At 37.8% G+C, this 27815-nt stretch overlaps 2 protein-coding genes and 1 non-coding gene across 3 annotated transcripts; 2 read left to right on the plus strand and 1 right to left on the minus strand.

Annotated features, from left to right (window-relative positions):
- The first annotated feature begins 446 nt into the window (after positions 1–446).
- Positions 447–12076, plus strand: LOC110093761 (flavin-containing monooxygenase FMO GS-OX-like 4). The gene is made up of 7 exons (XM_020818740.2): positions 447–1114; positions 4540–4610; positions 4817–4969; positions 5069–5151; positions 6578–6713; positions 6804–6977; positions 11637–12076. Exons 1-7 carry the CDS (start codon positions 520–522, stop codon positions 11823–11825), a joined length of 1401 nt encoding a protein of 466 aa, XP_020674399.1. The 5' UTR covers positions 447–519; the 3' UTR covers positions 11826–12076.
- An 851-nt stretch (positions 12077–12927) lies between these two features.
- Positions 12928–12998, minus strand: TRNAG-GCC. Its single transcript has one exon. It is a non-coding gene; the product is annotated as a tRNA-Gly (tRNA).
- An 89-nt stretch (positions 12999–13087) lies between these two features.
- LOC110093762 (BAG family molecular chaperone regulator 7) lies at positions 13088–27445 on the plus strand. The gene is made up of 3 exons (XM_020818741.2): positions 13088–13843; positions 20168–20452; positions 26994–27445. The coding sequence occupies exons 1-3, from the start codon at positions 13184–13186 to the stop codon at positions 27222–27224; spliced, it is 1176 nt and encodes a 391-aa protein (XP_020674400.1). The 5' UTR covers positions 13088–13183; the 3' UTR covers positions 27225–27445.
- Positions 27446–27815: the final 370 nt, after the last annotated feature.

Raw genomic sequence — 27815 nt, forward strand, 5'->3', positions numbered from 1 at the left:
GCCTTAATGATGTCCAAATTATATGATCTTGGGTTCATTGGATTTCTCTCATCAAGTCGTTTGATTCAATTATAAGCATGTTACATTCGAATATCATTTGATCATCCAATTAATGCTTAAAGCTCCCCAATATATTTTAAGCTCTTAATTTATGCCATTTGGATTCGGATTGGACTGATTTTGATGTTGTTGGGTTTGTCTTACTAAGACCGTTAATTTAACTATAAATTTGTTGAAATTGGAGCTGCGATGATCTCGAATTTAATTTTGGAAGATGCTAGTTTAAATAAGACTTAAAATATAGGCCCAATTAAGATAATTTTTAAGATGTATCAATATTATTATGAAAAATAAAATCAAATTTTCTAATGTAAAAAATTAGGCTAAACATATGAGAGATATTATCCGCTCGATTACGTGCTAAAAAAAGCATCGTAAGGGAGCTTCCTAAAATGGCTACAAGAAATATATCCTCCGGGTCTCCAAAGAGCTACCAATGCATACGCCACCGGCTGTCCAATGCCAACCTTCCGGACTCTCTGGCCGACCCCAACCAGCCTCTTCCCCGACCGTCAACTAATGTTCCGCCGCCGCATCGCCGTCATCGGTGCCGGCGCCGCTGGCCTCGTAGCTGCGCGGGAGCTCCGACGTGAGGGCCACGGCGTTGTCGTCTTCGAGCGTGGTGACAGCGTCGGCGGAACCTGGGTCTACACTCCCGCAGTCGAATCCGATCCACTTAGCATCGACTCCAATCGAAAGGTCGTCCATTCCAGCCTCTACGATTCTCTTCGCACCAATCTTCCTAGGGAGTGCATGGGTTTTTCGGATTACCCCTTCGTCGCCGTTACCGGAAACAGTGATAATGACCACCGTCGCTTCCCAGGGCATCCTGAGGTCCTTCGCTACCTTGAAGATTTTTCGAGGGATGCCGATGTTAATGGGATGGTACGATTCCGGACCGAGGTTGTCAGTGTGGAGATGGAGGGGGAGGGAAGGTGGGCTGTGAGGTCGCGGAAGATCGATGATGGCCTTACAGGCGACGAAAGTGAGGTCTATGACGGTATTGTTGTTTGCAACGGCCACCATACCGAGCCTCGAGTCGCGGAAATTCCCGGTATTTAAGCTATGGCTTTTTCTTTTCTCTGCATTCTCTTCGCTTGTGTTGATGTTTAGATTTTTAATTTAAGTTTTCTGAATGGGTAGAGTATTGAATGAAGTCGAATGCCGACCAAGCATCAATGGCTGTTTATTTTTTTTTGTGAAAATTTAGGCTTTGCTTGGATTGAAAGAAAATGGTGGAAATTTTATGGTTTGTTTTTGTGAAATTTTATGAATCTGCCCGTTCAACTAACTACGAAAATTTCGGCATTCTAACTTCTACATGGGTCAATTTTACAAATTTACAATTCATGTATATCACTTTTACAATCAATATCCGCATAATTTACTAATCATATAAAATATAAATATAATTATTACAACCATTTGCTATAGAAAAGATACATATCCACAATTCATGGAATTCTTAAAGACAGAACTAAAAAGGTGCCATTGATTTTCAAAGCCATTCACCAAAATACTCAATTTACCCAATATAGAAGTGATTCTCACAACTTCTTATTAATAGCACAAGAGATGACCTATTAAAAAAAAAATAAAACATAATAGGGTGAATAGTAAGCTTAGTAAGTAGTGCCAAACTTATGGATATAAGTAAATAAGGTGTTCAATAAGATTTATACTCAATCAATATTAATATAGTGTTAAGAAGAAATTATCATGAAGAGCAACAATTAATCATGACATTTGGGAAGCGGCAAAATAGGTGTAAGTGAGATGTAGGCAATGCATCAATGATAGTTTTTAACAAGCTTTAGTAAAGATCAGTCAAGGTAATGTCAATCAATTCTAATATGCTATGAGAATCAATTTACATAAAACAAAGCAACAAAACTAGTATGTTTGTTGAGCATATGCCGATGGTAGAAAGATTATCATCCCTTAGTGAACTGTCGGTTCTAATATGAGCTCGTTGGTTTTTTATGTAGAGCATGAAGGCTCTGTGATAAAAATCAAATATTTATATGCATGAATCAAATTTATTGGTTTGGTAGAATTTTGAAGTATTTTTCAAGTGGAGTCATCTAGAGTTGATCATCATGATGTAAATATGAAAAAAAATTATGCATGTTATCCCATCATTCAATTTTGAAAATTTTGCAATCATCATTAATTTATTAAATATTTTTATTTTGAAAATTGTTATGTTGTTTTCATCATTCTAAAAGGAGTTGATTATTATTTAAATTTAAAAAGAAGATGACTTCAATTTTATTTTTCAAATATAAAAATAAATATCATATTTTTTATAGAATGACATCACCTTTAATTAAGGGTAGAGCAATTAAGGAAGATGTTGATCATCATAAAAGTAATAATTAGAATCTATTCTCTTTCCAATGAAGGATGGCCAAAATTTTAAACTAGAAAATATTCTTCAAACATTCTTCCCTTTCTCTATCTTTCATTAAAGTTTCAACACAAAAAAGAAAGATTTGGATGCTTTACAGTCAATGCAATGATCTCTTTAATTAAGTAAGGTGACCATTAGTTATGTAATCAAATCATAAAAATTTTTGAACTTTCTTTTCCCTTCATGAAATTATTTAGTAATACATATTTTAGTGCTTACAATATATAATTACTTGTATTAGAAAATCATGTTGGGTTGAAATATTATATAACATTCCTTGTATGAAATGAAAGATGAAACTTCGTTGGTTCTTCCTATTAGAGTTATTTGATGAGTTTGTAGAAATATTATTTATATCTTTCTTTATGTTATTATTTTTCTTAAATGTTAATTTATCTTATTTATTCATGTCATCTTTATATTATTATAAGTAGGCTACTATTAGACCGGTCCAGGAGGGACCAGTTGATGTAGGCAAAGGGGGGTCAAAATAAGTTGAGTTGAAATTTTTGTAAGTTATACTAGAATCAGCTCATTAATGAGCCTCTTTTACTTATCCAGCTCATAAATTATCATTATTGGGTTCATTCCCCCTTGCTTTGGCTCTTTGGTTTCTCCCCTCCTTGTCTCTTCTACCCATGGCTACCTTTTCCTCTTCCCCTTCTTTGTATCTCCTCGATTTCTTCCCTGACTGTTTCTCGTGGCTGCTCTTTCTCCTTTGCTGGCTGCTGGTTCCAGCCCCCTTTGTGCCCCTTCGGTTCCCTGCCTGACTGCTAGTCCGGTTCCTGTGCAGCCCCTTCGGTTTCCTCCCTGGTTGCTCGTCCCGTGGCAGCTTTTTCCCAGTTTTCTATGTGACCTTTTGAGTGCTGTTTTGGAATAATTTCTGGACTGATTTGGGCTGTTTGACTCCTTTCCTACATCAATTGGTGGCTTTTTGGTTCCTGTTTCTATTCAGATTCATGGCTTTGATTGCTTGGTTTTTGGGAGCCTTAAATGATGCCATTTTTCCAAGAGTTTCTACGGTTTTTGTTGGCTGTTTTGGACAGCTGTTTTAGGTGTCTTTTGAACTTCTTTTTATCTATTTATAGGGAGTTTTTGTAGCTGTTTAAGAGTTTGAAAAAAGAGTTTATGAACTAATTTTTAGAGATAAAAACCTAAGGGTTTTTCTTGGAAAAGCTTGAGAGCTTGTTCCACTTCTTTTCTCTTCTTCTTGGGAAGGCTTGCGAGTTTGTCCTCTCTTTCGTCTTGAACTTCTTACCTCTTTCTTCTCTCCGCAAGTTCGACGTCACTTGTATCCTTCTTCTCAAGCAAGGAAATGCAACTTTAGGAATTTATGTTTGTGTCAAAGTTTGTAAGCATTCTTTTATATTATAAAAAATGTCTTTTTGAGTTTTTCATGTATTTTTCTTTTGTCCTAGGAAGTGTTTTCTTTTGCTTGCAAAAATTAGGGGGTTGTCATAATTTTTGCATACATCACCGATCTAGCCGGTCTAGCAGGGACCGGGCTTCTATTATTCCAGGAGGAAGACTCCCGCCCAGGCAGCCTCCGCCTCTCTCCATGCGGGCGCAGCAGCATGTAAAAGAAATTTAAAGAGGAAATTAAGGGGGGGATATCTCTAATGAGGATGGAAATTCAAATTATAAGGGTTCTTTGGGCATTTTACTAAATTAATTGTATGCTTATGTAGGAATTGGAGGCTAGGGTTAGGGATATCTCTATTTTTTCTGAATTTGGGATTTCTCTTAGGTTTGCTAAGTCATCTTCGATTCCTGCACGTGTTTCATAACACATTCCTTCTATCTACATTAGTTTTAGTGGGATCCAATCCAACAATGATGATTTGCCAATTGCACTCATTAGTTCATTATAACAATCATTCTTGTTGCACCCATTGATCATGCACATCACAGGGGATGTCGTCTCATGCATTTTATTAATAAATCTAGTATGTGCATGGCAAATTATGTATGCAACACATCATTGGTGAATATCGTTGGCTACTTCTTTCATGATCCAATTACGTCTCTCTTCTTGTTGGAAGTAATTTGCTTAGTTGTGTCATCAGGAATTGAGATTTGGCCTGGAAAGCAGATTCATAGCCACAATTATCGCATTCCCCAGCATTTCTTGGGTCAGGTATGTGTTTTTTTTCTTAATTTATTTCTTATTTCTTCTCATTTTTGGTATTGCATGGCTGCATGCTCATTAGGGCTCATTAGGCGCCTTTTCTGTTAGATTATTGCCATTGCCTGTTCACTATCTTTTCATATAAGCAATTTTAAGGTTTGTCCATCTCAAGTACTTTATACAAACTTCATTTGCACTAATTCTAGAATGGGTAGGTCGTTGTTGTAATCGGTGGTTCAGCTAGTGCTGTTGATATCTCAAGGGACATTGCTGGTTTTGCCAAAGAAGTTCATGTTGCAAGTAGATCACATTGTGTCGAAAACCCCATGAAGCAACCTGGTTATGATAACTTGTGGCTTCACTCTATGGTAATAGCTTTGATCCCTGGTGAGTGAGATCCAGGTATTTTAAGTGGTTAAATTTTTTTCATGAAACTTCATGAAATTTCCTACATTGTTCTGATGCAGATTGAGAGCACTAACAGTGATGGTACTGTAGTTTTCCAAGATGGAAGTTCGGCCCATGTTGATGTTATCATGCACTGCACTGGGTAGGTATACGTGATCTGAATCTTTAGGATTCAGTGTGACTTAGAATTTTGGATGATATTTGATGATAGATTGCAACTATATATCATAAATGTTTGTATTTGTATGCGATGAAGTGACTTAGATCAAACTTCTTTGCATCCTATTAATTTTCATCTGCGTTACCTTCTTTTTTTTTGGACCAAGTTGATCCCTATGATGCTCTTGAATCTATCAATTGGCTCTGATTTTTTGTTAATGTAAAATACTTTCTTAGGCCATGGATTTATTCTTTGTTTGAGTGAGGGTTACTTGGGGCTCATTTGATCACTTGAAGTTAGGAAACATGTTTTGAAAAATGATGAGTTGTTTAGATTCTTTCATTTGATTGATGTAGTTTGAATTAGTGCTGGTTTTAAACTTTATATGCACCATTAAAATCTCTTAAATGTAATATTTTTTTTGTTTTCTAACTCAAAATGAGTGAAAATAAAATTGTCATATTCTAAAACTTACTTTTTATCTACAAGCTATCCAATGAGCCCTTAGAATGGCCAGACTGTAGGCTTTGCTACTGAAATTCAAATTGTGAAAACAAAAACCTGCCTCATGCAGAGATCATCGTGTTTGTGATAGCTGCAAGGAAAAGCTCTGCTATCTAAGAAAGGACGGCTCAAAAATCAGTGCAAACGAGACATAACTTGGTTATCTTGATAAATATAGTTTATATGGTGATTGAACAATTATATGGAATCATGGATGACTGCATTCTGTTTTCGTTGTTCGAAAAAGATGTGCAGTTACCTCCTGATGGAATTAAACGTAGAGCTGCAAGCTTTACAACTTTTAGAATATGTAAATACCGCTATAGATGAGTTAGGTCTCTCTTATTTGTTTGCTTATGTTCTTGTTGTTTAAATGTTAAATGGTAGTGAGAACTTTAATGTTTTATGGTGTAGAATATTGGCCATTAAAAGAGAAACATAATATTAAATTGTGTTGCAGAGATGAGGATGCTTAGGTCTATGAATGTCTTTACTTTTAAAGACATGATACAAAATGAGCATATACGTGAAAAGGTTGCAGTAGCTCCAGTGGAAGATAAGATTAGAGAGAGTCGCCTTAGATGTTTTGGTCACATAAAACGGCGGCCTTCCAATGATCTGATTAGAAAAGTAGATGTATTAGATTTGACTTATATTAAAGAAGGTAGAGGTAGATCTAAAAAGACTTGGTTAGAAAATATTAAAAATGGCATTTCTTTATTAGATTTAGATAAGAATTTGATTCTTAACGAGATACAATGTAGAAAAAGATTCATGTAGCCGATCCCACATTATGGGATAAAGACTTGTTATTGTTGTTGTTGTTGTTATAAGGAATTTCTCAATTCCTTTTATGTTGTGTTTTTAAATGACATTAGGGTTTAAATTTAAGTTTTATTTTCAGGTACAAGTATCATTTTCCTTTCCTCAAAACCGATGGTATCATTGATGTGGATGACAATCGGGTCTCATCACTTTATAAGCACGTCTTTCCACCACTTTTTGCTCCATATATTTCTTTCATTGGAATACCCTGGAAGGTTCTGGTCACGTGATTTCTGTTTCTGGGATCATTTTGTACTTGATTGTTATCTTTTTAATAATTGAAACTCAATAAAAAATGTTTGCAGGTCGTTCCTTTCCCCTTGTGTGAGCTTCAAAGTAAGTGGGTTGCGGGAGTTCTGTCAGGTCGGATTGCTCTCCCAACGCCTGAGGAGATGATGGAAGATGTTAAAGCTTTCTATTTAGAAATGGAGCAAGCTGCGCGGCCCAGAAGATACACTCATAATATTGCAGATTACCAGGTATTTTACCTTAGTTTTATGTTTCTGTTCTTACCAAGACGTCTTGTTATTCCTGTCTGTATAAATTATTAACTACATATATTTATTTATGTGTTATGGAGATGCTCATTAGAGATTCAAAGTGAGACACATACAGGTGAGATTTTAGCTTGAAGTTGAAGATCTTAGTAAGATCTAATCAATTTTTTTACTTTTATGAATCCAAACGAGCAAGCTACATGCCAAAACCTGGGCTTCGACTGATTTTTACAAAAATAGTGAGGTTGTTTGGCTGACATCAAACCAACTTTTGATCGATTTGAAATATACTCTATATATTGATGTTGCATATACATGCACACCTATTGATATGTACATTTGTGTAAATAAAAATCTTAGAAAGCTGAACAAAAATGATTTCAAGTATGCTCAGAATTGGATAGGTATTAACTATGAATTGATTACATCCTTACCAATAGATTTTCAAGTCTATGTTAAGCTTAACCAATACTTATTTGACTCCTAAGGTTTAAAATTGCATAATCAAGAATTGAGGCATTTTCTTTTTGTGAGACATGATGTAAATCTCAATACATTTTTAAGGCTTAAGTCTCAAATTAAAGCATTTAATTAATAAAAAATATGAAATAATAAGTAATATACTCATATTAAAGTGATATCATAAAAATTCAAATTAAAATCATAAAAAGCTATTAAAGGCTACAAAATATAGAATAAGATATGATAAAAAGAAGTAACAATGAAAGAAATAAGTGCAAACCATACAAGCAAAAAAGAATGAGAAGGGCTACTAGTAGGAGTGTCAAAATGGGTTAACGGTTCGGATTAGGGTTCAACCCGAAATTAACCCAACTTGAATGTAGTCAATCCAAACCTAACCCATTTAATAAATGGGTCAAAATTGTGAATTCGAATCCGACCCATTCGTAACCTGAATGATCTAAATCTGCCCGACCTAACAACCTGATTTAAAAAAAAAATGAAAATTATGAACTATAAAGTTTATCTTAATTGATCAAAAATAAGAAGATTTTACTAACAAGTAAAAGAATTTAAGGGAAAAAGGTTAAACATATCACTTTCAGGTTAAAGTCAAGTTTTAGTCAAGTTTGCAGGTCAACCCGAACCTAACCTATTTAATAAACCGATTGGAATTTCAAACTCGAACCTTACCCATTTATTAAACGGGTTAACCTAAACCCATATTTTTTGGGTTGGGTCTAAGCCAGTTCATTTATTGACACGCTAACTACCGGCAATCGGACTAGAGGAAGTGGAGTAGTTGTGATGGTACAATAGAGTTAGATGTTGTTGCTTGTTCCATGTGGGTTCTTGGTGGAATTTGAGGGCTGATGAGGCTCTCGGTTTTCTTGATAAGGCTTTTTTAAAAAACAAATAAGATTATGTTTAATTTGATATTTTAATTTTAAAATTGAAATTTTTATATATCCTAAACCTTAAATTTTGAGGTTTATGATTTAATGAAATAGTATTGAGGCGTGCTCCCTCCTATTAAAGCATTTGCCTCAGCTATCACACGTGAAGTGTTTGTGATGTAAATCTGCCTCATTACATTTCCTGTATCCCTCAGGTTGAGGCACGCCGCAAATTGTGCAATTTTAAACTTTATATGAGTCAATTTTGGGTCACAATGAACTGTTCTGAAATTGTGTAATTCTCAACCCTATGGCATATGTTTATTGTTTGTGCATAACATAGTTCTGATAGGTTAGATTTCCCCTGATAGAAGTGAAGTGTTTGAACAGTAAAGGAGGTGTAGAAGAGAAGGTGCTCAAGACTAGATGAATGAAAATTGAGCATATCACTTGCATTGGTGGATGCCATATTTTTATTATTAATCGATGTTGTTGGAAGATTAGGTTATATCCGGTGTTGGAAGATTAGATTATATCATACAAAACATTATTGGATATGGATGACTGCTTAAGTTTAGCATTAAAACTAGAAGATTGTGAAGAATTGTCTCTAAGGTAACTCTGCATAAGAAATATTATGCTAAAGTTTAATTATTAGAGTTTTTATGATATATAAATTGTAGTGTTGGGAAATAGTGGACATTAATGAATACATTAAGATGAATATGTAATAAAATTAAAAAATATGCATTAAAATTTGATAATATCAGTGATATCTATTATAGATAAGTTAGTTAAATATATTGCAAGTAAATTTAGTAATGAATACGATGCACCGATGAGATAAATAGATAGAAATTCATGAGAATGTAGAACAAAAGGAGCTGAACAAAATACTTAGCAGGTGAACTCAAAAATTTAAATTAAGAGAGGACGAGGATTCATAAAGTTAACCTAAAATAGTTGTATAAAGCTCTTGATGATGATTTATGACTACATTGTTAATGCTGGAATTTTGGTACTTTAAAGTTCTAATGATATTTGTGGCCAAATTAGTTGTATATGTTTTATATACTACAACAATAACAACATCAAATCTTTATCCCATTATGTGGGGTCGGCTACATTAATCTTTTTTCTCCATTGTGTAATGTTAAAACTTAAAAGTCAAATTCTTATTTAAATCTAATATAAGAAATGTCATTTCTAATATTTTCAAATCAAGTCTTGTTTAGGTCTATCTCTACCTTTCTTAACATCAGCCAAATCTAATACATCTACTTTCCTTACTGGGTCATGGGAAGGCTGCCGTTTTATGTGACCAAACCATCTAATCTTATCTTTCACTGGAGCTACTCCAACCGTTTCACATATTTGCTCATTTCGTATCCCGTCTCTAAGAGTAAATCCACTCATCCACCTGAGCATCCTCATCTATGCAACATTTAATTTAATGTTATTCTTCTCTTTTAATGGCCAACATTCTGCACCATTAAACAATGGTCTCACCACCAACTTATAGAATTTTTCCTTAAATTTGAGGGGGACTTTTCTATCACACAACAAGCTCAATGCATTCCTCCACTTCAACCATCCAATTTGAATTATACTAATAATATCCCTATCTATATCACCATCACCTGAACAATAGACCAAAGATTTCTAAATGTGTACTCTTATTGATGACTTGATCTCCCAAAGTCAAAATCCCCCCTACTAGATCTATTTCTACTTAAATTACACTCAATATATTCAGTTTTATATCTACTCAAATGAAAACCTTTAGACTCTAAGGTTGACCTCCATACTTCAAGTTTACCTTCAACTCCCTCTCTAGTCTTATCAATAAGAAGAATATCATCAGCAAAAAGCATACATTGGGATACAACCTCTTGCAAATGTCTAGTGAGAACATCCATGACTAAAACAAAAAGATATGGGCTTAAGGCGATCATTGATGTAATCCAACTGAAATAGGAAAATACTTGGTCAAATCACCTTGTGTTTGAACAAAAGTAACAACTCTTGCATACATAGCCTTAATGGCTTGAATATAAGCATTAGTAACCCTTTCTTTTCTAGAACTCTCCATAGCATTTTCTTGGAACTTTATCATATCCAATCTCTGAATCAATAAATATCATATGTAAATCTTTCTTATTCTCTCTGTACTTCTCCATCAAACCTATCTATAAATGTAATATTCCATAGTAGACCTACCCGGCATGAATCCAAATTGATTTTGAGAAACATTAGTGGGACGCCGCAACCTATGCTCCGTAACTTCTCCCATAGTTTTAATGTATGACACATTAACTTAATTTCTCCCTATTTCATACAATTTTGTACATCAAGTTAACCTAAAATAGTTGTATAAAGCTCTTGATAATGATTTATGACTACATTATTAATGCTGGAATTTTGGTACTTCAAAGTTCTAATGATATTTGTGGCTAAATTAGTTGTATATATATTATATATAAGACTAAAAAATTTTGGCTAGGCGAACCTTTGACAATTGCAGTTAATGTTGGAAGTTTGATAATTCAAAGTTCTACTGCCATTATGGTTAAAACAGCTGTGTATAAATTCATCCAAGTTCCTTAAATACTGTTTAGCGATGCCTGGGTCACTTCAATATTAAAAGATGTGCTATTTCGTCCCATCAATTTTGTGTGCGTTCAGCGTAGGTTATTTATTTAACAAAATCACAAGGTGGTATACTCTTTGAAACGTTTTGTATTGCTATAGTTATTTATGAATAATTTAGTATTTGATTCTTTATCATTTTTCTGATTTTCTCTCAGTTTTTTCGCATTCCTTTCCGGGAATGAGCTCCTAGTAACATACATGTGGGGATGAGTATTTTTTCTTCTTAAGAGTATTAATATCCAATTAGATTTTATTTGGGATAATATTACTTTATGAAGCAACTTTCTAGTACAAAAATTTTAAATTCATTTGTACTAAAAAACTGATTCATAAAATAGTAAGAAAGCTATCTCAAACGAAAGCCTTAGGCTTCGTTTGGGACGGCTTTTTTATTGCTTTCTAAAACATAGTTTTAGTACAAAAATAAAAAATTTTGTACTAAAACTTCGTTTTAGAAAGCAGTAAAAAAGCCGTCCCAAACGATTAGTGTGGATCTACATCAAAATAAATCTAGACTAGCATCATGAATTACGATCTTAACGCATTTCGGTACTCAAAATTAAAAAAAATTTTGCATTACAAAAATGATTATAAACTTCTCTGAACTAGCTTACTTGATTGAGCTCTGCAGTTTGAGTATGATGACTGGCTGGCAAGCCAATGCGGTTGCCCTCCAGTTGAAGAGTGGAGGAAGAAAATGTATGAAGCAACTGCGAAGAACAGGGTTGCGCGGCCTGAAAGCTACCGCGATCAGTGGGACGATGATGATTTGGTTACTGCAGCGCATCAAGATTTCATGAAATCTCTGTTTTCTTCTTAAATTTACAGCCCTGACTTGTAACTTCTTATTCTTGTTCTTTGTGATAAATGAATGTATTATTTGGGCTGATATTGGTTCGACTGTGAGCCTGTGAATAAAATGATAAACGTGTTATGGAGGAAGAGTAATCCTGTCATAATTAGTGCCTCCTGTTATCTTACAAAAGAAAGCTAAGCCTTCTGAGTCAATATATTGGGAGCTCAGAACCGTTGAAGCTATGGTAGATATTTTGAAGGCATTCTTCGTTTGAATTGAGTTGCTTATTTGTTTAATGTGGATTAAAATTTAGTTTGGAACAGCTTACTTATTATTTTTTAGTGTTTTTAGTACGAAATTTTCTTAAGTTAGAATTTTTTAACTAAAAAACTGCTTTAGAAAGCAAGAAGAAAATTTTGGAGATGGCTTTCTTACTACTTCATAAAGCGACTTTCTAGTTTAAAAATTAAAATTTTAATACTAAAAAGTTGCTTTAAGAAGCAGGAAATAGTTTTAAAATAAGAACTAATTTTAGGCCCCTTGTCTACGAGAAGAAATGATATCGAGACGTTGGTATGAAAAATATATCATGATTAGTTTTGAGATAATTCAATTTGCATTAAAATTAATCTTATATATGATATTTTAAATTTCACTAATTTTTTCCCGAGCAAATTAGGAGATTTGAGCATGTGAGCGATGAAGAATTGGATTTATTATTATGTGCAGAATTCGTAGGGCATCTAGAGACTAATAAAATTGGGCCACATCACCCCACTGTAGGGTACCCAATTTGGTACATGCACTCGGTATCCCTTGATACACCGCTGGGTACAGCGCTTAATCGGACGGTTCTCCCGTCTACTGTACGCACATAATAAAAGCTCGAAGAATTGCTACCGTTGATCATAGGCAGCAATACAATCTCAAATTATACTAATTTTAATACAAATTAGATAATTTTGAAGTTTATCAAATTTTACTTTGGAAATAATTTTGATAGTGGTTTAAAAAAATGCTTGAATTTTCTATTAGATTTTTAAGCAATACAAATAACATTATTTGGATTTTGCTAATTAATTTTTCCTGCTAAAAGTAGAAATATTAAAATTAAAATAAAAAATTATGCACCAGCCGGGAATCGAACCCGGGTCTGTACCGTGGCAGGGTACTATTCTACCACTAGACCACTGGTGCCATTTTAAACAATTGCTTTCAATGTTTTTTATTACAAAGATAAAAGAAAATTCTTCTTCTCTTACCGGCCTCCTTCCGTTCTTCCCGCTCTGCCTCTACTCGGTACACCTTTTCCAATCTCTGTTCCGCTCTGCAATAAAAAACCCTAGGCTTTCTTTCCACAGTGGAAGGCATCGTCTCGACCCATGACCCAATATCCAGAAATGAGTGCGTTCAATTCATTTGAGCTTCTTGATCATTACTTCCACTACCTGTGCCGAAAGGCCGGCTTTACTAGTCCGAGATTCTCCTGCTTGGAACCAGCGGAAGACTATCTTGATTTCGAATTCGATATTTTACACCCTAGCTTCATTCCTGTCGATCGCGGCCGTTCATATTGCCTTCACCCTCATTATCATCATCATCAATATCATCCTTTTCGCTTGTTACTGCCAAATGTGGACTTCTTTGATGCAGCCTCGGATCTTATCTTTCATAACCGAGCTGAGGCAGAGCTTTGCGTCCGGGGCCTCGGCGATCGGCTTGCCATGCTCGAGCTTGGGTTTGATCGGGACATTGGCCCCCAAGAGAGCAAATGGAAATGGACTGCTGAGATCAAGGGAAATAAGCGGGAAGGATTCGATCAAAAATACAAGTGCACAGCGGAGACGAAGGGAGCTTTTACGAATAGCGCGAGAAGAACGATAGAGTCCCGTGGAAAGGTAAAGTATACGTTCGATGCTGCTTCGGCGTCAGCGCAAGATGTTTGGGAGAGGGCTAAGAAAGAAAAGAAAGTAAAAAAGGCTGTGGCACGCCCCGTGGAGATCGATGATGGAGCCGATCAGCAAATTGTTTCTAAAAGACAGGTCAGTAATCTTCTAATCTGATGAATTGTTTTCGATATTTTTTTTAATGAATATGGCTAGCATCTGCCTCAACCATTTACATATCTACATATCTAAATTTTAAGCTTTATTTATATAATACTTTAATATCTTAATTACATCAAATTATATGCTGAAAACAAAAATTATTTAAAAGAAGGGTTAGTGGGGTTTCTATGTGATTTAAATATTTGAATGTTATATAAATAAATATCAAAATTTTGATGTTATAAATAAATATATAAGAATCGTCTAATATGCATTTATTTTTTTCCTATTCTTAAGATGCATGACTGTTTGAATTAGAGGTGTAAGTGAGTCAAGACGACTCAATAAAAGACTCATGAGCTGAACTCAATGAGCTAACAACTCGAACTTACGCCAATCCTGACTCGACTCGTCTACTCACAAGTTGGCTCGTTGTTAAAAATATTTATAGATTATGTCTCACTTTTTTATATTAAGTGGTTTTTAATTATTTTTCTTATAATTTTTTATCGTCCCCTACTAAAATTAAATTTTGAGTAAAAAATTTTAGATTTTCATAACCAACTGCATTCGTTCATGAAAACATGGATGGAAAGTTTGTCGTATTGGAAGACATGTTGAAGAAATTGCTTGAAGCTAAACCTATACAACAACATCTAAAATAAAGGAAGCCATCGATGGTAAAGGAAGAGGAGGAGACCCTATTCTGTTTAGGGGAGGGGAGAATCAAGGTGGAGATTTTGGAGGGAGAAAACGGGATGCCTCCACTAGAGCCTATTTCTAGAGAGGAGATGAGTATCGGGTACAAGCGAAGGGGTGTTGATTTTATGAGGAAAGGGGTGGATTATGAATGTCAGGGTGCTGATTTTGAAAGGAGGGGAATTTTGAAGAAGGATTTGGATTTTAGGGAAGAAGGGAAGTTCGTGACACTTGGGGAGCAGAGGCGATCCGAGAATAAGGATGTTGAAAATGCCTATCTTTGGGGGAGATGCTACACATGGGTGGATGTACAAGATGGAGAGGTATTTCGTCGTCAACGGTTTGACGGAGGATGAGAGGTTGAAAAAAATAACCCTATGTTTGGAGGGGAAAACCTTAGCTTGGTACAAGTGAAGAGACATGCAATGACCCATACGGAGCTGGAGGGAGTTAAAGAATTGCTTGTTGGAACATTTTCAAACCAGCAGGAGATGAGACTTCTACAAGCAATTTTTCACCCTAACATAGGAGGGTTCAGTGGAAGAGTATTGGGAGAGGCTCGAGTACCCTGCTAGCCATTTGGACCGTCATTCATAGACGATGTTAAAGGGTAAATTCATGAAGGGACTCAAACCATAGATCTGAGCAATGGTTAGGGTGAAGAGGCCTCGGGACTTGGGAGAGGCTATGGAGCTAGCATAGTTAGTAGAGGATTAGAAGCACCTGGAAAGGGGGTCCAGAGGCTACAGTTTAGGAGGGCCGTACAGGATGACCACCATATTCCTAGCTCCTAAAGGACCAACACCAAGAAACTTTCGGGAGGCCCTAAAGGAGAAGCTTGTAGGAGGGGGATTTGGGGAAAAATTTCAAGAAACTCACTGAGAATGTGCTTTAAGAGAAGCAGACAAAGGGATTGTACTTCATATATGATGAGAGGTACACATCAGGGCATACTTGTAAGGATTGAACTATTCAGGTTCTCACTGTCTATGATGAAGAGGAAGCCGAAGAAGGAGATATAAATGGGGCAGTGGTGGAAGAAGAGGAAGAGTTGCATCTGGACATAGCTGAACTCTCCTTAAATTTAGTGGTGGGATTCACTGTGAATTACACCATGAAAGTAAAAAAAGAAATAGTTGACAAAGAAGTGGTGGTGTTGATCGATAGTGGGGTGACCCACAATTTTATCTCTAATCTGGTTCGTTAACCATTTGGGGGTGAAATTGGTGGACATTGGGGGCTACGGGATGATGATGGGCACTGGGAAGATGAAGATGGGTAGAGGAGTGTGTAGGGGAGTTGTGCAGACTATATGGGGGGTTTAGGTGAGGGAGGATTTTCTCTCATTTAAGTTGAGGAGCACTGATGTCATCCTAGGGATGAAGTGGTTGTAGACCTTGGGAGATACCAAGGTCAATTGGAGAGCGCTAATGATGGAGTTGGTGGTGGAGGGAAGAAGAATGGTGATCGAGGGAGATGCAAGGTTATCCAGAGACATAGTATATCTCAAAATCATAATCTTGACCATACAGGAGAAGGGGGATTTCTAATGAAACTGCAGATCTTAAAAGGGATTAAACTAGAGGGGGGAGACATTCTTCTTTCAGTACAGCCACTCATACAACATTTCAGTGAGGTTTTTCAGCCACCTCAAGGCTTACCTCTACCCAGGGAGCAGGAGCACGTCATTATCCTGAGGGAGGAGGTGTACCTATTAGTGTACGACCTTATCATTAGGCTAAGTGTGAGCTCTTTTTTTAGTCCAATCTTATTGGTAAAAAAATAGCATAAGAGCTGGCGATTTTATGTGGACTACAGGGCCTTGAACAAGGAAACTGTCCAGACAAGTTCCCCATTCTAATGATTGCTGAGCTGCTGAATGAGCTATGTGGTGCAGTGGTGTTCACCAAGGTGGATCTGAAGTTAGGATACCATCAGATCAGGATGGGAGAGGAGGACTTTTGGAAGACTACTTTCAGGACACACGATGGGCATTATGTGTTCTTAGTGATGGCATCCGGGCTCTCAAATGCCTCTGTTACATTCCAGTCGCTCATGAACATGGTGTTCAAACCATATCTCAAGAAGTTCATACTTGTCTTCTTTAATGACATATTATTGTATAGTAAATTGATAGGAGAGCACTTGAAGCATGCAAGGGTGATCTTGGAAGTATTATGGGAGCATCAGCCAAGGGCCAACCTGAAGAAATGTTACTTTGCACATACCATTGTGGAATACTTGGGGCACGTGGTCTCTCAAGAGGGGGTGGCTGCCGACTAGGCCAAGATTGAGGCAATGTAGAAATTGTTTCTACTTAGGAATCTGAGAAAGCTGAGGAGGTTCCTAGGGTTGACAGGGTACTACCGGTGATTTGTGAGAGGTTATAACACCATATCTTGGCCATTGACAAAGCAACTAAAGAAAGACAATTTCTTGTGGGGAGAGGCAGCTACAAGCCTTTGAGAGACTAGAAAAGGCCATGAATACATTACCAATTTTGTCTCTACCAAATTTTAGTCAGATCTTTGTGGTAGATATGGATGCAACAGGATATGGGTTGGGGGCCGTGTTGATGCTGAATCATAGACCCATAGCCTATTTCAGCCAGTGTTGACAGCCAAAGTTTGGTTGAAGTCAGTCTATGAGAGAGAATGATGGCTATTGTATTAGCCATTTAGAAGTGGCGACCATACTTGTTGGGATGGCATTTCATTGTTAGGATGGACCAAAGGAGCTTGAAGTTCCTTTTGGAGCAGAGGATGGTGACGGAGGAGGATTAGAGATGATTATCAAAGCTATTAGACTATGATTTTGGGATTCAATATAGGTCCATATTAGAGAGAAAAATGGTGGATGCCTTGTCCAGATGTATGTGAGAACTCCAGGAGTTGGCTATGTCGATACCATTGATGTTGAAATGGGGGCCATCAAAGAGGGGAGTATGCAGGATGAGGAGTTGGGAAAAATCCGAGCAGATCTTCTGAAGGATGAGACTAGTCGCTCGGGCTACTCTTTGGAAGGGGAGAAATTGCTATACTAAGGGAGGTTTGTAATGTCCAGGACCTCAATTCATATCTCATAGCTACTGCATGAATTCCACGGGAGCGCTGTTGGAAGTTACTCAGGTGTAAAAAAAGACATACATAAGACCGGCAGCAGAGCTGTATTTGAGGGGGATGCACAAGGATGTGGAAGAAATGGTGATTAGAGGTGAGGTGTGCCAGAGGAACAACTATAGCCATGGCTTGTGGTAGGGATGTCAACAATTGACACGATATGAAAATCTGACCCAAATTTTTCAGGTTAGGATCAACCCTATTTAAGAACGGGTCGGGTTCGGGTCCCTATTTTTTACCTGTTTTTAATCTCGGGTGAGGTTTGGGTCAACCCAAAAACCAGATTTGGACTCGGTTCGATTAAGCTGTTCCGCTTCCGCTCGCAAGCCCTAATCGCGCTTCCACCTTCCTCCTCCCCCTTTCGACCTTCGATGACGTTCCTTCATGTCGGGTCAACGATGTTTGACGACATTCACATCCCATTCGCGTGAAGGTAACCATTGTTTCATGTCAGGTCTGATCAACCCAAAAACTCGATGGATCTAGTTCGGGTTGAAATTTTTGACCCCATCCCTCTGCAAAAATGGGTCGTGTTCGGGTCATGTTAAATAGTAATGGGTCAATGTCGGGTTCGACCAGAACGCGACCCATAACCCAATTTTGACACCCCTAACTTAGGAGGGGTTACTTCAACCCAAGCTCTACCTAACAGGGTGTGAGAGGAGGTCATCATGAACTTTATTGATGGGCTTCCACGATCAAAAGGGTTTATGATGATTCTGATGGTAGTTGACATATTGATCAAATATGATCACTTCATTCCCCTATAACACCCTTACACGGCAGTGACAATAGCTACCGCTTTTATAAGGCGGTGGTCAGGCTATATGGGATACCAGAGTTTATAATATCTAATAGTGATAAGGTGTTTCTCAGTATTTTTGGAGGGAGTTGTTCAGATTATAGTGGTCAGTACTGAAGAGGAGCATCGCTTATCACCCTCAGACTAACAGGTAGATAGAGGTAGTGAATAGGAGCTTGGAGACAGTTGTAGTGTTTTTCTTTATAAACACCTAGGGCATGGGTTAAGTAGTTGGCATGGACAGAATACTGGTATAGCACTTCCTACAATTCGACCTCCAAAATGATCCATTTTAAGGTGATGTGTGAGAGAGACCCGCCACATTTGGTACATGTGGGGCAGGTCTGCACACCTGTATCTTCAATAAAGCAGTATTTGGAGGAAAAGGATAGGAAGTTGGACGAGCTAAAAAGACACTTGCTGATGGCTCAATAAATTATAAAGAAGCAGGTGGATGGGCACAGGAAGGATATCAAATTTGTTTTTTGGGGATAGGGTATTCCTAAAGCTGCGACCCTACATATAACAAACAATAGCCAGCAGAAGGAATGAAAAGCTTGCCTCGAGATACTTTTGCCCTTATAAGGTGTTGGAGAGAATTAGAGTAGTGGCCAACGCTTGAAGTTACCCTCGACTGCTTCCATACACCGCGTATTCCACGTATCATAGTTGAGGACAGTGGTGGGGGTTCATGCAACTTATTCAAAATTACCAAGATCACTGATAAATGATCTAGAGGTGGTTTTGGAACCACTAGAGCTTCAAAGGGTACAACAGGAAGAGGGAAGGCCCAAGAAAATACTAATTAAGTAGAAGAACTTACCTCACTATGATGACACATGGGAGCCATATGAGAGGGTGAAGCATCCATTTCCCTCCTTCCACCTTAAGGACAAGGTGTCTCTTGGGAGAGGAGTATTGTTAGACCGGATCCTGGACCGGTCTAGCCTGCCCAACCAGGACCGGTCCAGGTCTATGACAGGTGGAACAGGAGGGTTCCGCCGTTCCCCACCTTATGTGGGGTCCACAAGCTAGATTAAGGCAGGATTTGGGGTCCACCTTAATTCAAATAGCAAGAGTAGTTTGGGTTTTAATCTAATTATTGTATTAAGAACGCTTGAGGGAGGATAGGGTTAGTTTTTATCTTTGATTTTTGCTGAAATTAGGGCTCTTGTATTCTTGAGCGGGCTCTATTGACGTCTAGAGATTTGGGAGACGAATCTTCCTCTCCAATAGAAGATCCATTGTATCTTGATGTTTTTCTGCATTTTTCAATCAAAAGCTCAAATTCTATTTTTTTTTCCTACAACATCTTTGCAATTTCTGTTTTAAAATTGCTTGAACTAAATTTCAGCAAGTGAATTTCTGAATTTCTACAAGTGTTTCCTAACAGTATAGCATAGCGTGGGAATGGATAGTATAATATTAGTTGTCTGACGTCACACCATAGCTTTTTTTTTTTTTTTTAAATGTGATGATCAAATTTCTTGGTTCTATATGATTAGGAGCTTGTCTCCCGTTACAATATAGGATCGAGTGTTAGTTTAAATATGCGTTTGCATTGAGATTGAATTACTCGAAACAAAAAGGTTGAAATCAGGTCCTTTAATATCTGTTAAGTAACTGGCAAAGTTTAATTTACTGGATTGATTAGTTTGTTTTGATTCTCTATGAGCTTAAATTCTTTTTGATATTAAGGCTTTAGCCAAGAGAACTGTACACGGAAGTAAGGGTAAGAAAAAAGAACTATCACCACAAGATGCAGCAATGGCAATTCAGAAGACATTCAGAGATCATATGTCAAGACGCTCGCAAGCTCTTCATTCTCTTAGGGATCTGGCAGTGGCTAAGTCCAAGCTGAAGGAGATTAGAGCCTTGTTCTCAAATTTTTCTTATCGTCATCGGATATTAAAAGATGCAGAAGAACGGCAACGCTTCTCTGAGAAAATTATCATACTTCTAGTCACTGTTGATGCCATAGAGGTAATCTCTCTCTCTCTCTCTCTCTCTTCTAATACTGTCTAATTAACCAATAAATAGCTATAATTCAGCATGAAGTACTGACTCTTACATCTAATTAATGACAATAACACAAGCAATTGACCTTAAACTCACTCTTGTATTCGCATTTTTCTCTAAGTGTTGTAGGAAATGAATATGGCGATATATTTTATTATTTTTTTTTTTTTTTAATTGTGATGTACAGATATTAGCTGTTTTTTCCTTTAAGCAATTGTACTATATTTTTTTGAGACAATTTTGGTTGGATGATTAGAGACTTAGGATTTGTTTGTAACGGTTACAAAGTTTTATAAAGTTTTTTTTTTTTGGGGAAATTTGGAGCGAAAGCCCTTCTATTAACTAAGGAAAAATTACATGTAATAAAAGCATATCCCAGAAAATGGGAAGAAGCCCAAAAGAAACAACAAATGTAAAAAAGAAACATATACCACCAATAAAACTAACCAATGAAACCAACAAAAATGTGGTATACAAAATTTGATCAGGACTCAGGTATATGCTGCAACAAAAGACGAGGGACACGGTCATCGAATTGGACAGAAATAAACCCTTGGTTGCCATAAAGACCCTCCAAGGGGTTAGTGCTGCAGCGGTCATCATCGTCCTACAAAATTGTCTGAAATAACCAAAAAAACCTATCATCCAGAGCAATCCAGTGGGCATCCAGTAAGTGCAGCCAGCAGAGAAACCAGCATTTGAAGCAGCCCCCAACAGTTAATACAAAAATAACAGCCAAGAACCAATTGCTATGAATAGCAAGAGAACACCAATTACCCCAAAAGATACAATAGGTTGCTGCCATTTTTCCATCTCCCCAATTTAGCATGAACTGCATATTTTATCTTTCCAATCACAGTAGTATGACATTCAATGATGTTGCCAAAAATTCTGTCATTACGAGCCCGCCAAATGTAGTAAATAGCAGTATTTACTAAAAGGCAATAGAAGTTCAGCATATCAGAAGAGTCCGAGAGGTTGTCAACCAAATCAAAAACTTGAAAGATGTTCGGACGGAGAAGTAATGAGTCGGCTTGAGTGATCAGTGTACAGAGAATCTTAAAAGAGAAATCACACTCAAAGAAGAGATGGGAATGTGATTCTCTACTCACCAAGCAAAAGGTACATAGTGGATTAACTTTAATACCCCGCATAATCAAAATGTCTGTTGTTTTAAGCCCATTCTTAACAGCCAGCCAACCAAAAGCCGAAAACCTGATAGTCGAATGCTTATGCCAAACAAAATGATGCCAATTCAACACCGGATAATGCATATAAAATTCCTTCCTAAAAATTTTATTAGTAACTTTCTCAGAATTTGCCCAAAGGCAACTATAACCAGCATTACAAATGGGAACAGAGTATATAATATTCGTTAATTCAGTGGGCCAGCAACTAGGCAAATTCCAGCTACCATTCATCAGAATAGTAGACACAATCTTCCTGTTAAGGTTCTCCAACCAGTTCTCATTAGAATTAGAAACAGCCAACTCCATGATAGATTTACCTTGGCACCAGGGGTCCCAAAGGAGGGAATGGTGACAATTAGGGAGTATCTTAAACTTCAGGCAGTTTTTGATTTGTAAGGCAATAGCAGAAAGTTTGTTCCAGATTTGGGAGCTGCCTTTATTATGAGGAAACCAAAGAGAGGTGTACAGATTACACCAACAGCAAAAAAGTAGGCTGCTACCATTTAAGAACCGCCAGATGATAGAGCAGCCGAAAGTGAAAGATAAAGAGTCAAGAGAAGGCAATCCAATACCACCATTGATTTTAGGAATGCAGGTGTCTTTCCTGGCAATCAGTCGTAGTTTTTTTGCAGCAATGTCACGGGAGTAAAGGAAACGTGAACAAATTTTATCCAGAGTTTTGAAACATTTCTTGGGTAAGATAGAGCCTCTAATCCAGTAGGCAATCGTATTGTAGATGGTGTATCTTAAAAATTGGATCCTACCCTCAAAGGAGAGGGTTTTTGCTTTCCACCCTTCCAAGGCATTAGAGATTTTAACATGAGAGGATGGAAATCAGCAAAGGAAAGCTTTTGTGGTGGATGGGAAGGCCCAGATATTTAATGGGCCTAGAGGTTTGTTGGATGTTAAGAATATCACAGATGTTCTCACTCAGTTGGCAGTTTTTGGAGAAAAAAATTGTGCTTTTGGCAGGGTTGACAACCAAACCAGAAGAGAAAGCAAACCGCTTCAGAATATCCATAAGACAAGAAGCCTCCTGTAAATTAGCTTTGGAGAAGACCAATAAATCATCAACATATAATAGATGGTGAATAGCAAAATTGCCCATCTTAAAGCCTTGAAAGCTCTGAGAATTAAAAGCTTCCTCAAAGATGCTAGAGAGAGCATCCATAGCCACCGTGAACAAGTAAGGAGAGAGGGGACAGCCCTGTCTTAAGCCAGATGACGAACTAAAAAAACCTTCAAGAGACCCGTTAATGGCAACAGAGAAATGAATGTCAGAGATACATGATTTAATCCAGGAAATGAAAACAGTGGGGAAACCTGTAACAAGAAGCCATTGTAGAATGAAATCCCTGGATATAGTATCAAAGGCTTTGTGAATGTCGAAATTAGCACAAAAGTATTTGTCTCTAGAGGTAGATTTGAATTTGCTCAAAATTTTTGAGGACAGAATAATATTATCAGTAATAATTCTGTGTTGAATAAATCCAACTTGTGCAGAATGAATAATATGAGGCATAACAGTTTTCATCCGGTTGGCCAACAATTTTGCAATAATTTTGTAGAAGGAATTGCACAAAGAGATGGGCCTGAAATCATTAACAGAAGTAGCATGAGAGTGTTTGGGAATAAGAGCAATTGCAGTGTTCTTGGCTTGTCTGGGGAGGAAGGAGTTAGAAAAGAAGGAGAGAACCGCTTTGCAAATCTGGTTTCCAATAGCATTCCAAGTAGATTTATAGAATTCAAACGTGAAGCCATCCGGACCTGGAGCAGCTCAAGTCGGGGAGGAGAAAATAACCTGTTTAATCTCATCCACAGTAAAAGGAGCAATAAGACCATTAACAAGCTCAGGGGGAATAGTATTTCCAGAAGGAATGCAATCATTCCCCAAAGGGGGAGCACTATTAAAAACCTGATGGAAATGATTTATAAAAGCATCAGATATTTCATCTTTGGTGTCCAACAACACACCATTCACCAAGATCCCTCTAATCTGGTTGTAGTTGTGCTTGCTATTGATATTAGAATACAAAAATTTCAGGTCATCCTCCCCATCTTTAAGCCATCTGGTATTACATCTCTGAGTAACCCAGTCAACCCATCTAGCTTTATAATCAGACAGATCCATATTAATAGACAAAAGTCTAGCATTTAAAGCATTGTTCAGAGGGTCATTTTGAAGGCAGGAGAGAGTATCCGTTTGAGCCTGAGCAAGAGACTCCATTTTATCTCTAATAAAGTTTGAATAAGTCCAATTACTTTGTTTAAGTTGACATTTGAGCTCTCTAAGCTTATGGTAGTGATCACAAATGGGACTACCAGTTGGGGGAGAGGAGAAAATCTCCAAAACAGACTTCCAGAAAGCAGGTAAGGAACTCCAGTAGTTTTTAAACAAAAATCGGTGTTTGTTGCTAGAGGGATGTTCCAGATTAAGAATAATAGGGCAGTGGTCTGAAATATCTGTATCGCTTACAATGTAGTAGGAGTTGGCAAAACAGGACAACCAGGCCTCAGTGATGAAGGTTCTGTCAAGCTTAATATGTATCGGGTTATCCAGCCTATGGTTATACCAAGTAAAGAAATGACCAACAGAGGGTAATTCCGAGACACTTGCATTGAAGACAAAGTTATTGAGTTCACCCATTTTACTATGAGATAAAGGAATTCCCCCAACTTTATCCGAAGGGGAAATACAGCAGTTAAAATCACCCAAAATAGCACATGGCAAAGTTTCATTACTAACCAGATGAGCCACCGTATCCCAAAGCACTTGCCTCTCAGCAATGAAATTAGAGGCATAAATAACCGAAATGCAACAGATATCCAAATTTTCGGCTTGAACAACACCATGTATAACTTGACTAGAAGTATTTAAAGGTTTAAAGTGCACCTTCTGAGCATTCCACTTCACCCAGATTCGTCCAGGTGAAGAGAAGAGAAATTGTTGAAAGAGTCCTCAACCGGGAAAACTTTGTGGGCATTAGAAAACCAGTCATCTAGCGCCGCAGTCGCAGAAATTTTAGCTTCCAGGATAAACAACATATCAAGCTTAAATTTATTCACCAAAGACTTGCACGACAAAACTTTAGAGGCATCATTGAACCCTCTAATGTTCCAGGAAGCCATACGAGGAAGGGTCATTTATGTTTATGTTTGGAGTTGGTAGCCTTTTTGGTTTGCTTGCTTTTAGTGTTTTTTGGGCTGTGAATTTCATTGGCAGAGTCATTGCTGAAGTTGGAAAAGTTGAGCAGATGATGGTAAGGAGGAAATGTTTTGGTGCTTAGAGGAGGATTGGTCAATAGGAGAGGACTTAGGAGGTGAAGCAGTAGGAGGATTAGTGGTAGTAGAGGTGGAGATGACGGGTGGGTCCTGTTGATTAGACAGAAGATCAAATTTATTGTTAATAGGAAGACTAGTTTGTTTGAAAGCGGCCAGAGGCGAAGAGGTCTTAGAGGATGAGGGAATATCAGCTGGATTAACATCAGTTGGAGGTGAATTGAGGTTCGGAATGGGGGTTGTTTGAGGATTGGTTTGAGGTGGTAAAGGGCCCGTTAAAAGTGGAGGTTGATTTAGTGGAGGTTGACTTAATGTTGGAGCTACCGTAGAGGCAGTAGAAGGATTGGGGGGTTTTGAAAAGTTGACAGCTTGTGGAGGTTGACTTAATCGTGGTTTACGGCTCGAGCTCCGACCTCTGGCCTGGGGAGGCAGAGTAGTAGAAGGCATGGGGTTGGGATTTTTTGGGCATTGTTGGGGGGCATGATAAATGGAGCTGCAAAAGGAGCAAGGCGAAGGCTTCCAATCGTAAAGAACAGTATGAGGCGAGGCCTTTCCATCAACCGAAATAAAAATTTCATCAGGTAAAGGAGAGGAGCAAGAAACCTGGACACAGACACGAGCAAAAGTCAACCTTGTTTTTGCCGTAGTAAGTGCATCCACCGCTAATGGCACACCGACACAACTAGCGATTTTAGAAATTCCTTCCGGCGTCCAGCAAGAGAGCGGAAGGTTTTTAATCTTGATCCAGAGGGGTATTGAGGCGAACTCTTCACGCTTAGGTATGAAGTCCGGCGACCACTTCTGGAGAGTAAATGGCTTCCCAAAGAAAAATCACGGTCCTCCAGACCACGCCATGTCGTAGTCCTCCGGGGAAGAGAACTTCAGCAGGAAAAAACCGTCGTCGAGGGTAAGAAGGGAGAGCTCACCTTTCAGCTTCCAGGTACGCTTGATCACCGCTAGAAGCGCCTCATAAAAAGGCCTTCTACCGATGGAGTAGCCGACTAAGGACAAGTTCCATTCAGGAGCACCAGCATCAAACTGGGTTTTGGTGAAGTGGGCAGTGAAATTTTTTGTAGGGTGGTGTGCTAACGAGCTGGAGAAGTCATGAGAGACAGGGGTTTGTGAAGAGAGAAGCTGTTTCCAGTGAAGGAGGTCCTTGGAGAGGGAAGCCAAGGAAGCGAAGGAGTTGGTTAAAGGGGGAAAAGCGGATGAGGAGGACATCCTGAAGGAGTCCTCCTCCGGCGGCGGGAGGGAAAGGAAAAACGCGCGAAGAGAAACCCTAGCAGAGTTTCTCACTCTATCACTAAATCACTTCCCCACAGCTTTTCAAGTTTTATAAAGTTAATGTAAAATTACTGTAGAAAAAATAACTATTATTATACAAAAGTAATTTTCCGCCACATAAATTTTTTGAGGAGATTTTTGAGAAGATATGAGAAAATGACAATAAAATAGTAGCCAAATAAAAGTATGATTTCTTAAAAGTAAAATAGGGAGAAAGCTAGTCCAAGCAGACAATATTTTCATTTTTATTTAAGGAAAAAAATATAAATATGAAAAAAAATGATAGGCCATTATCTCATAATTTTCTAACATACAATTTTTTTTTGGAACGTGTATCCATCCGCTGCCACCCATGAAAGGGCGTTAGGCGGCGTGATTAATCCTCGGCTGACCTAGAAGAGGCACCCACCCCAGAAACCTCCTGCCCCACACTTGATTGTGCCATACTTAAGAGGCACTGTCACTCGAGGGAATTGAGCACGGGTTGGGGGGTTCCCAACCTTTCTCGCGCACCAACCAAACTAAACAACGGCGGGTGGCATACAACATATAAATGATGTGGAAGTTGTGTTGAACTCTGCAACTATTTTATTTCCTCTTATTCAAAATACCAATGATTTTATGGTCGTCAATTCTCATAGTTTATGAATTAACATATTCATTTATATTTATTCATGTTTTCCATGATTACTATGCCCTAAGGAATGAAATGATTGTTTGATTCGTTGCTCTTCGCAATCATCACTTTACAGGGTCAAGATCTTATGGTGCGCTCAGCTAAGAGGTCAATGACCCGCGAGCTGGAAGCCATGCTTGCGGTGGTGGATCCACAGCCATACCGGGAATCGGGATCGAGGCGGCGAAAGTTCGATCTGCCGGTCGGCCCCTTCTCAACTGAGTTGTCTTCTGGTGTGGCTGATGTCGTCCGCATGCTCGATCAAGAAGACGGTGGCAGCGCCATCCTCCCTGACTTTTCACTCTAATCTCACTTCATCACCAGTATCCTATTTTCTTCACTCCATTCTAATTAGATTGCTGAGGATGACTTCGTGTTCTCATTTACAAAAAAATATTAAAACTGCTTGGATGCTATCTAGTAGCCTCAAAATTCGTGTTTCGTATAGTGGAAGGTTGTAATGCAGCTCTACATATGGATATCTAGGGGCGGAATCAACCTTAATTTTCAGGGGTAACTTTATAAGTATAAGTATGGAGATTTTTTTTTCATATATATATCATTTTAGTAACTAATGATTATTTGTACTTGAATATATAATATATTTTAAAAACATCATCAACATCTTGTATAATGACAATTATTTTTAAACCAAAATTAGGTAACACCTCTACACAATATGTTCGGATTCAAGGTGGCAACACACCCTGCGAGGGTTTCCGGAGGCAACTAGAATAAATTTTGGTTGTAAGGATATTTTTGGATTCTCTTTGCTATTTCTCTTTGTATTTAGTTCACCATTCTCTAATAATAACACCTCTACACAATGTATTTAATTATGTTGGGGGCAATTACTTAAAGACCATAGTAATTTAAAACTTTTATGGGGGCAAATGCC

Source organism: Dendrobium catenatum, unplaced genomic scaffold (assembly GCF_001605985.2).
Source record: "Dendrobium catenatum unplaced genomic scaffold, ASM160598v2 fragScaff_scaffold_1056, whole genome shotgun sequence".
NCBI lineage: Eukaryota > Viridiplantae > Streptophyta > Magnoliopsida > Asparagales > Orchidaceae > Dendrobium > Dendrobium catenatum.

What these genes read in the sequence shown, in the direction of transcription:
- LOC110093761 (XM_020818740.2), top strand. Translation starts at nt 520, where the DNA reads ATGCCAACCTTCCGGACTCTCTGGCCGACCCCAACCAGCCTCTTCCCC. An exon ending in CCCAGCATTTCTTGGGTCAG is followed by an intron (nt 4,611 to 4,816) that starts GTATGTGTTTTT and finishes TAGAATGGGTAG; the next exon opens with GTCGTTGTTGTAATCGGTGG. An exon ending in GTTATCATGCACTGCACTGG is followed by an intron (nt 5,152 to 6,577) that starts GTAGGTATACGT and finishes TTTTATTTTCAG; the next exon opens with GTACAAGTATCATTTTCCTT.
- LOC110093762 (XM_020818741.2), top strand. Translation starts at nt 13,184, where the DNA reads ATGACCCAATATCCAGAAATGAGTGCGTTCAATTCATTTGAGCTTCTT. An exon ending in AAATTGTTTCTAAAAGACAG is followed by an intron (nt 13,844 to 20,167) that starts GTCAGTAATCTT and finishes TTTGATATTAAG; the next exon opens with GCTTTAGCCAAGAGAACTGT. An exon ending in TCACTGTTGATGCCATAGAG is followed by an intron (nt 20,453 to 26,993) that starts GTAATCTCTCTC and finishes ATCACTTTACAG; the next exon opens with GGTCAAGATCTTATGGTGCG.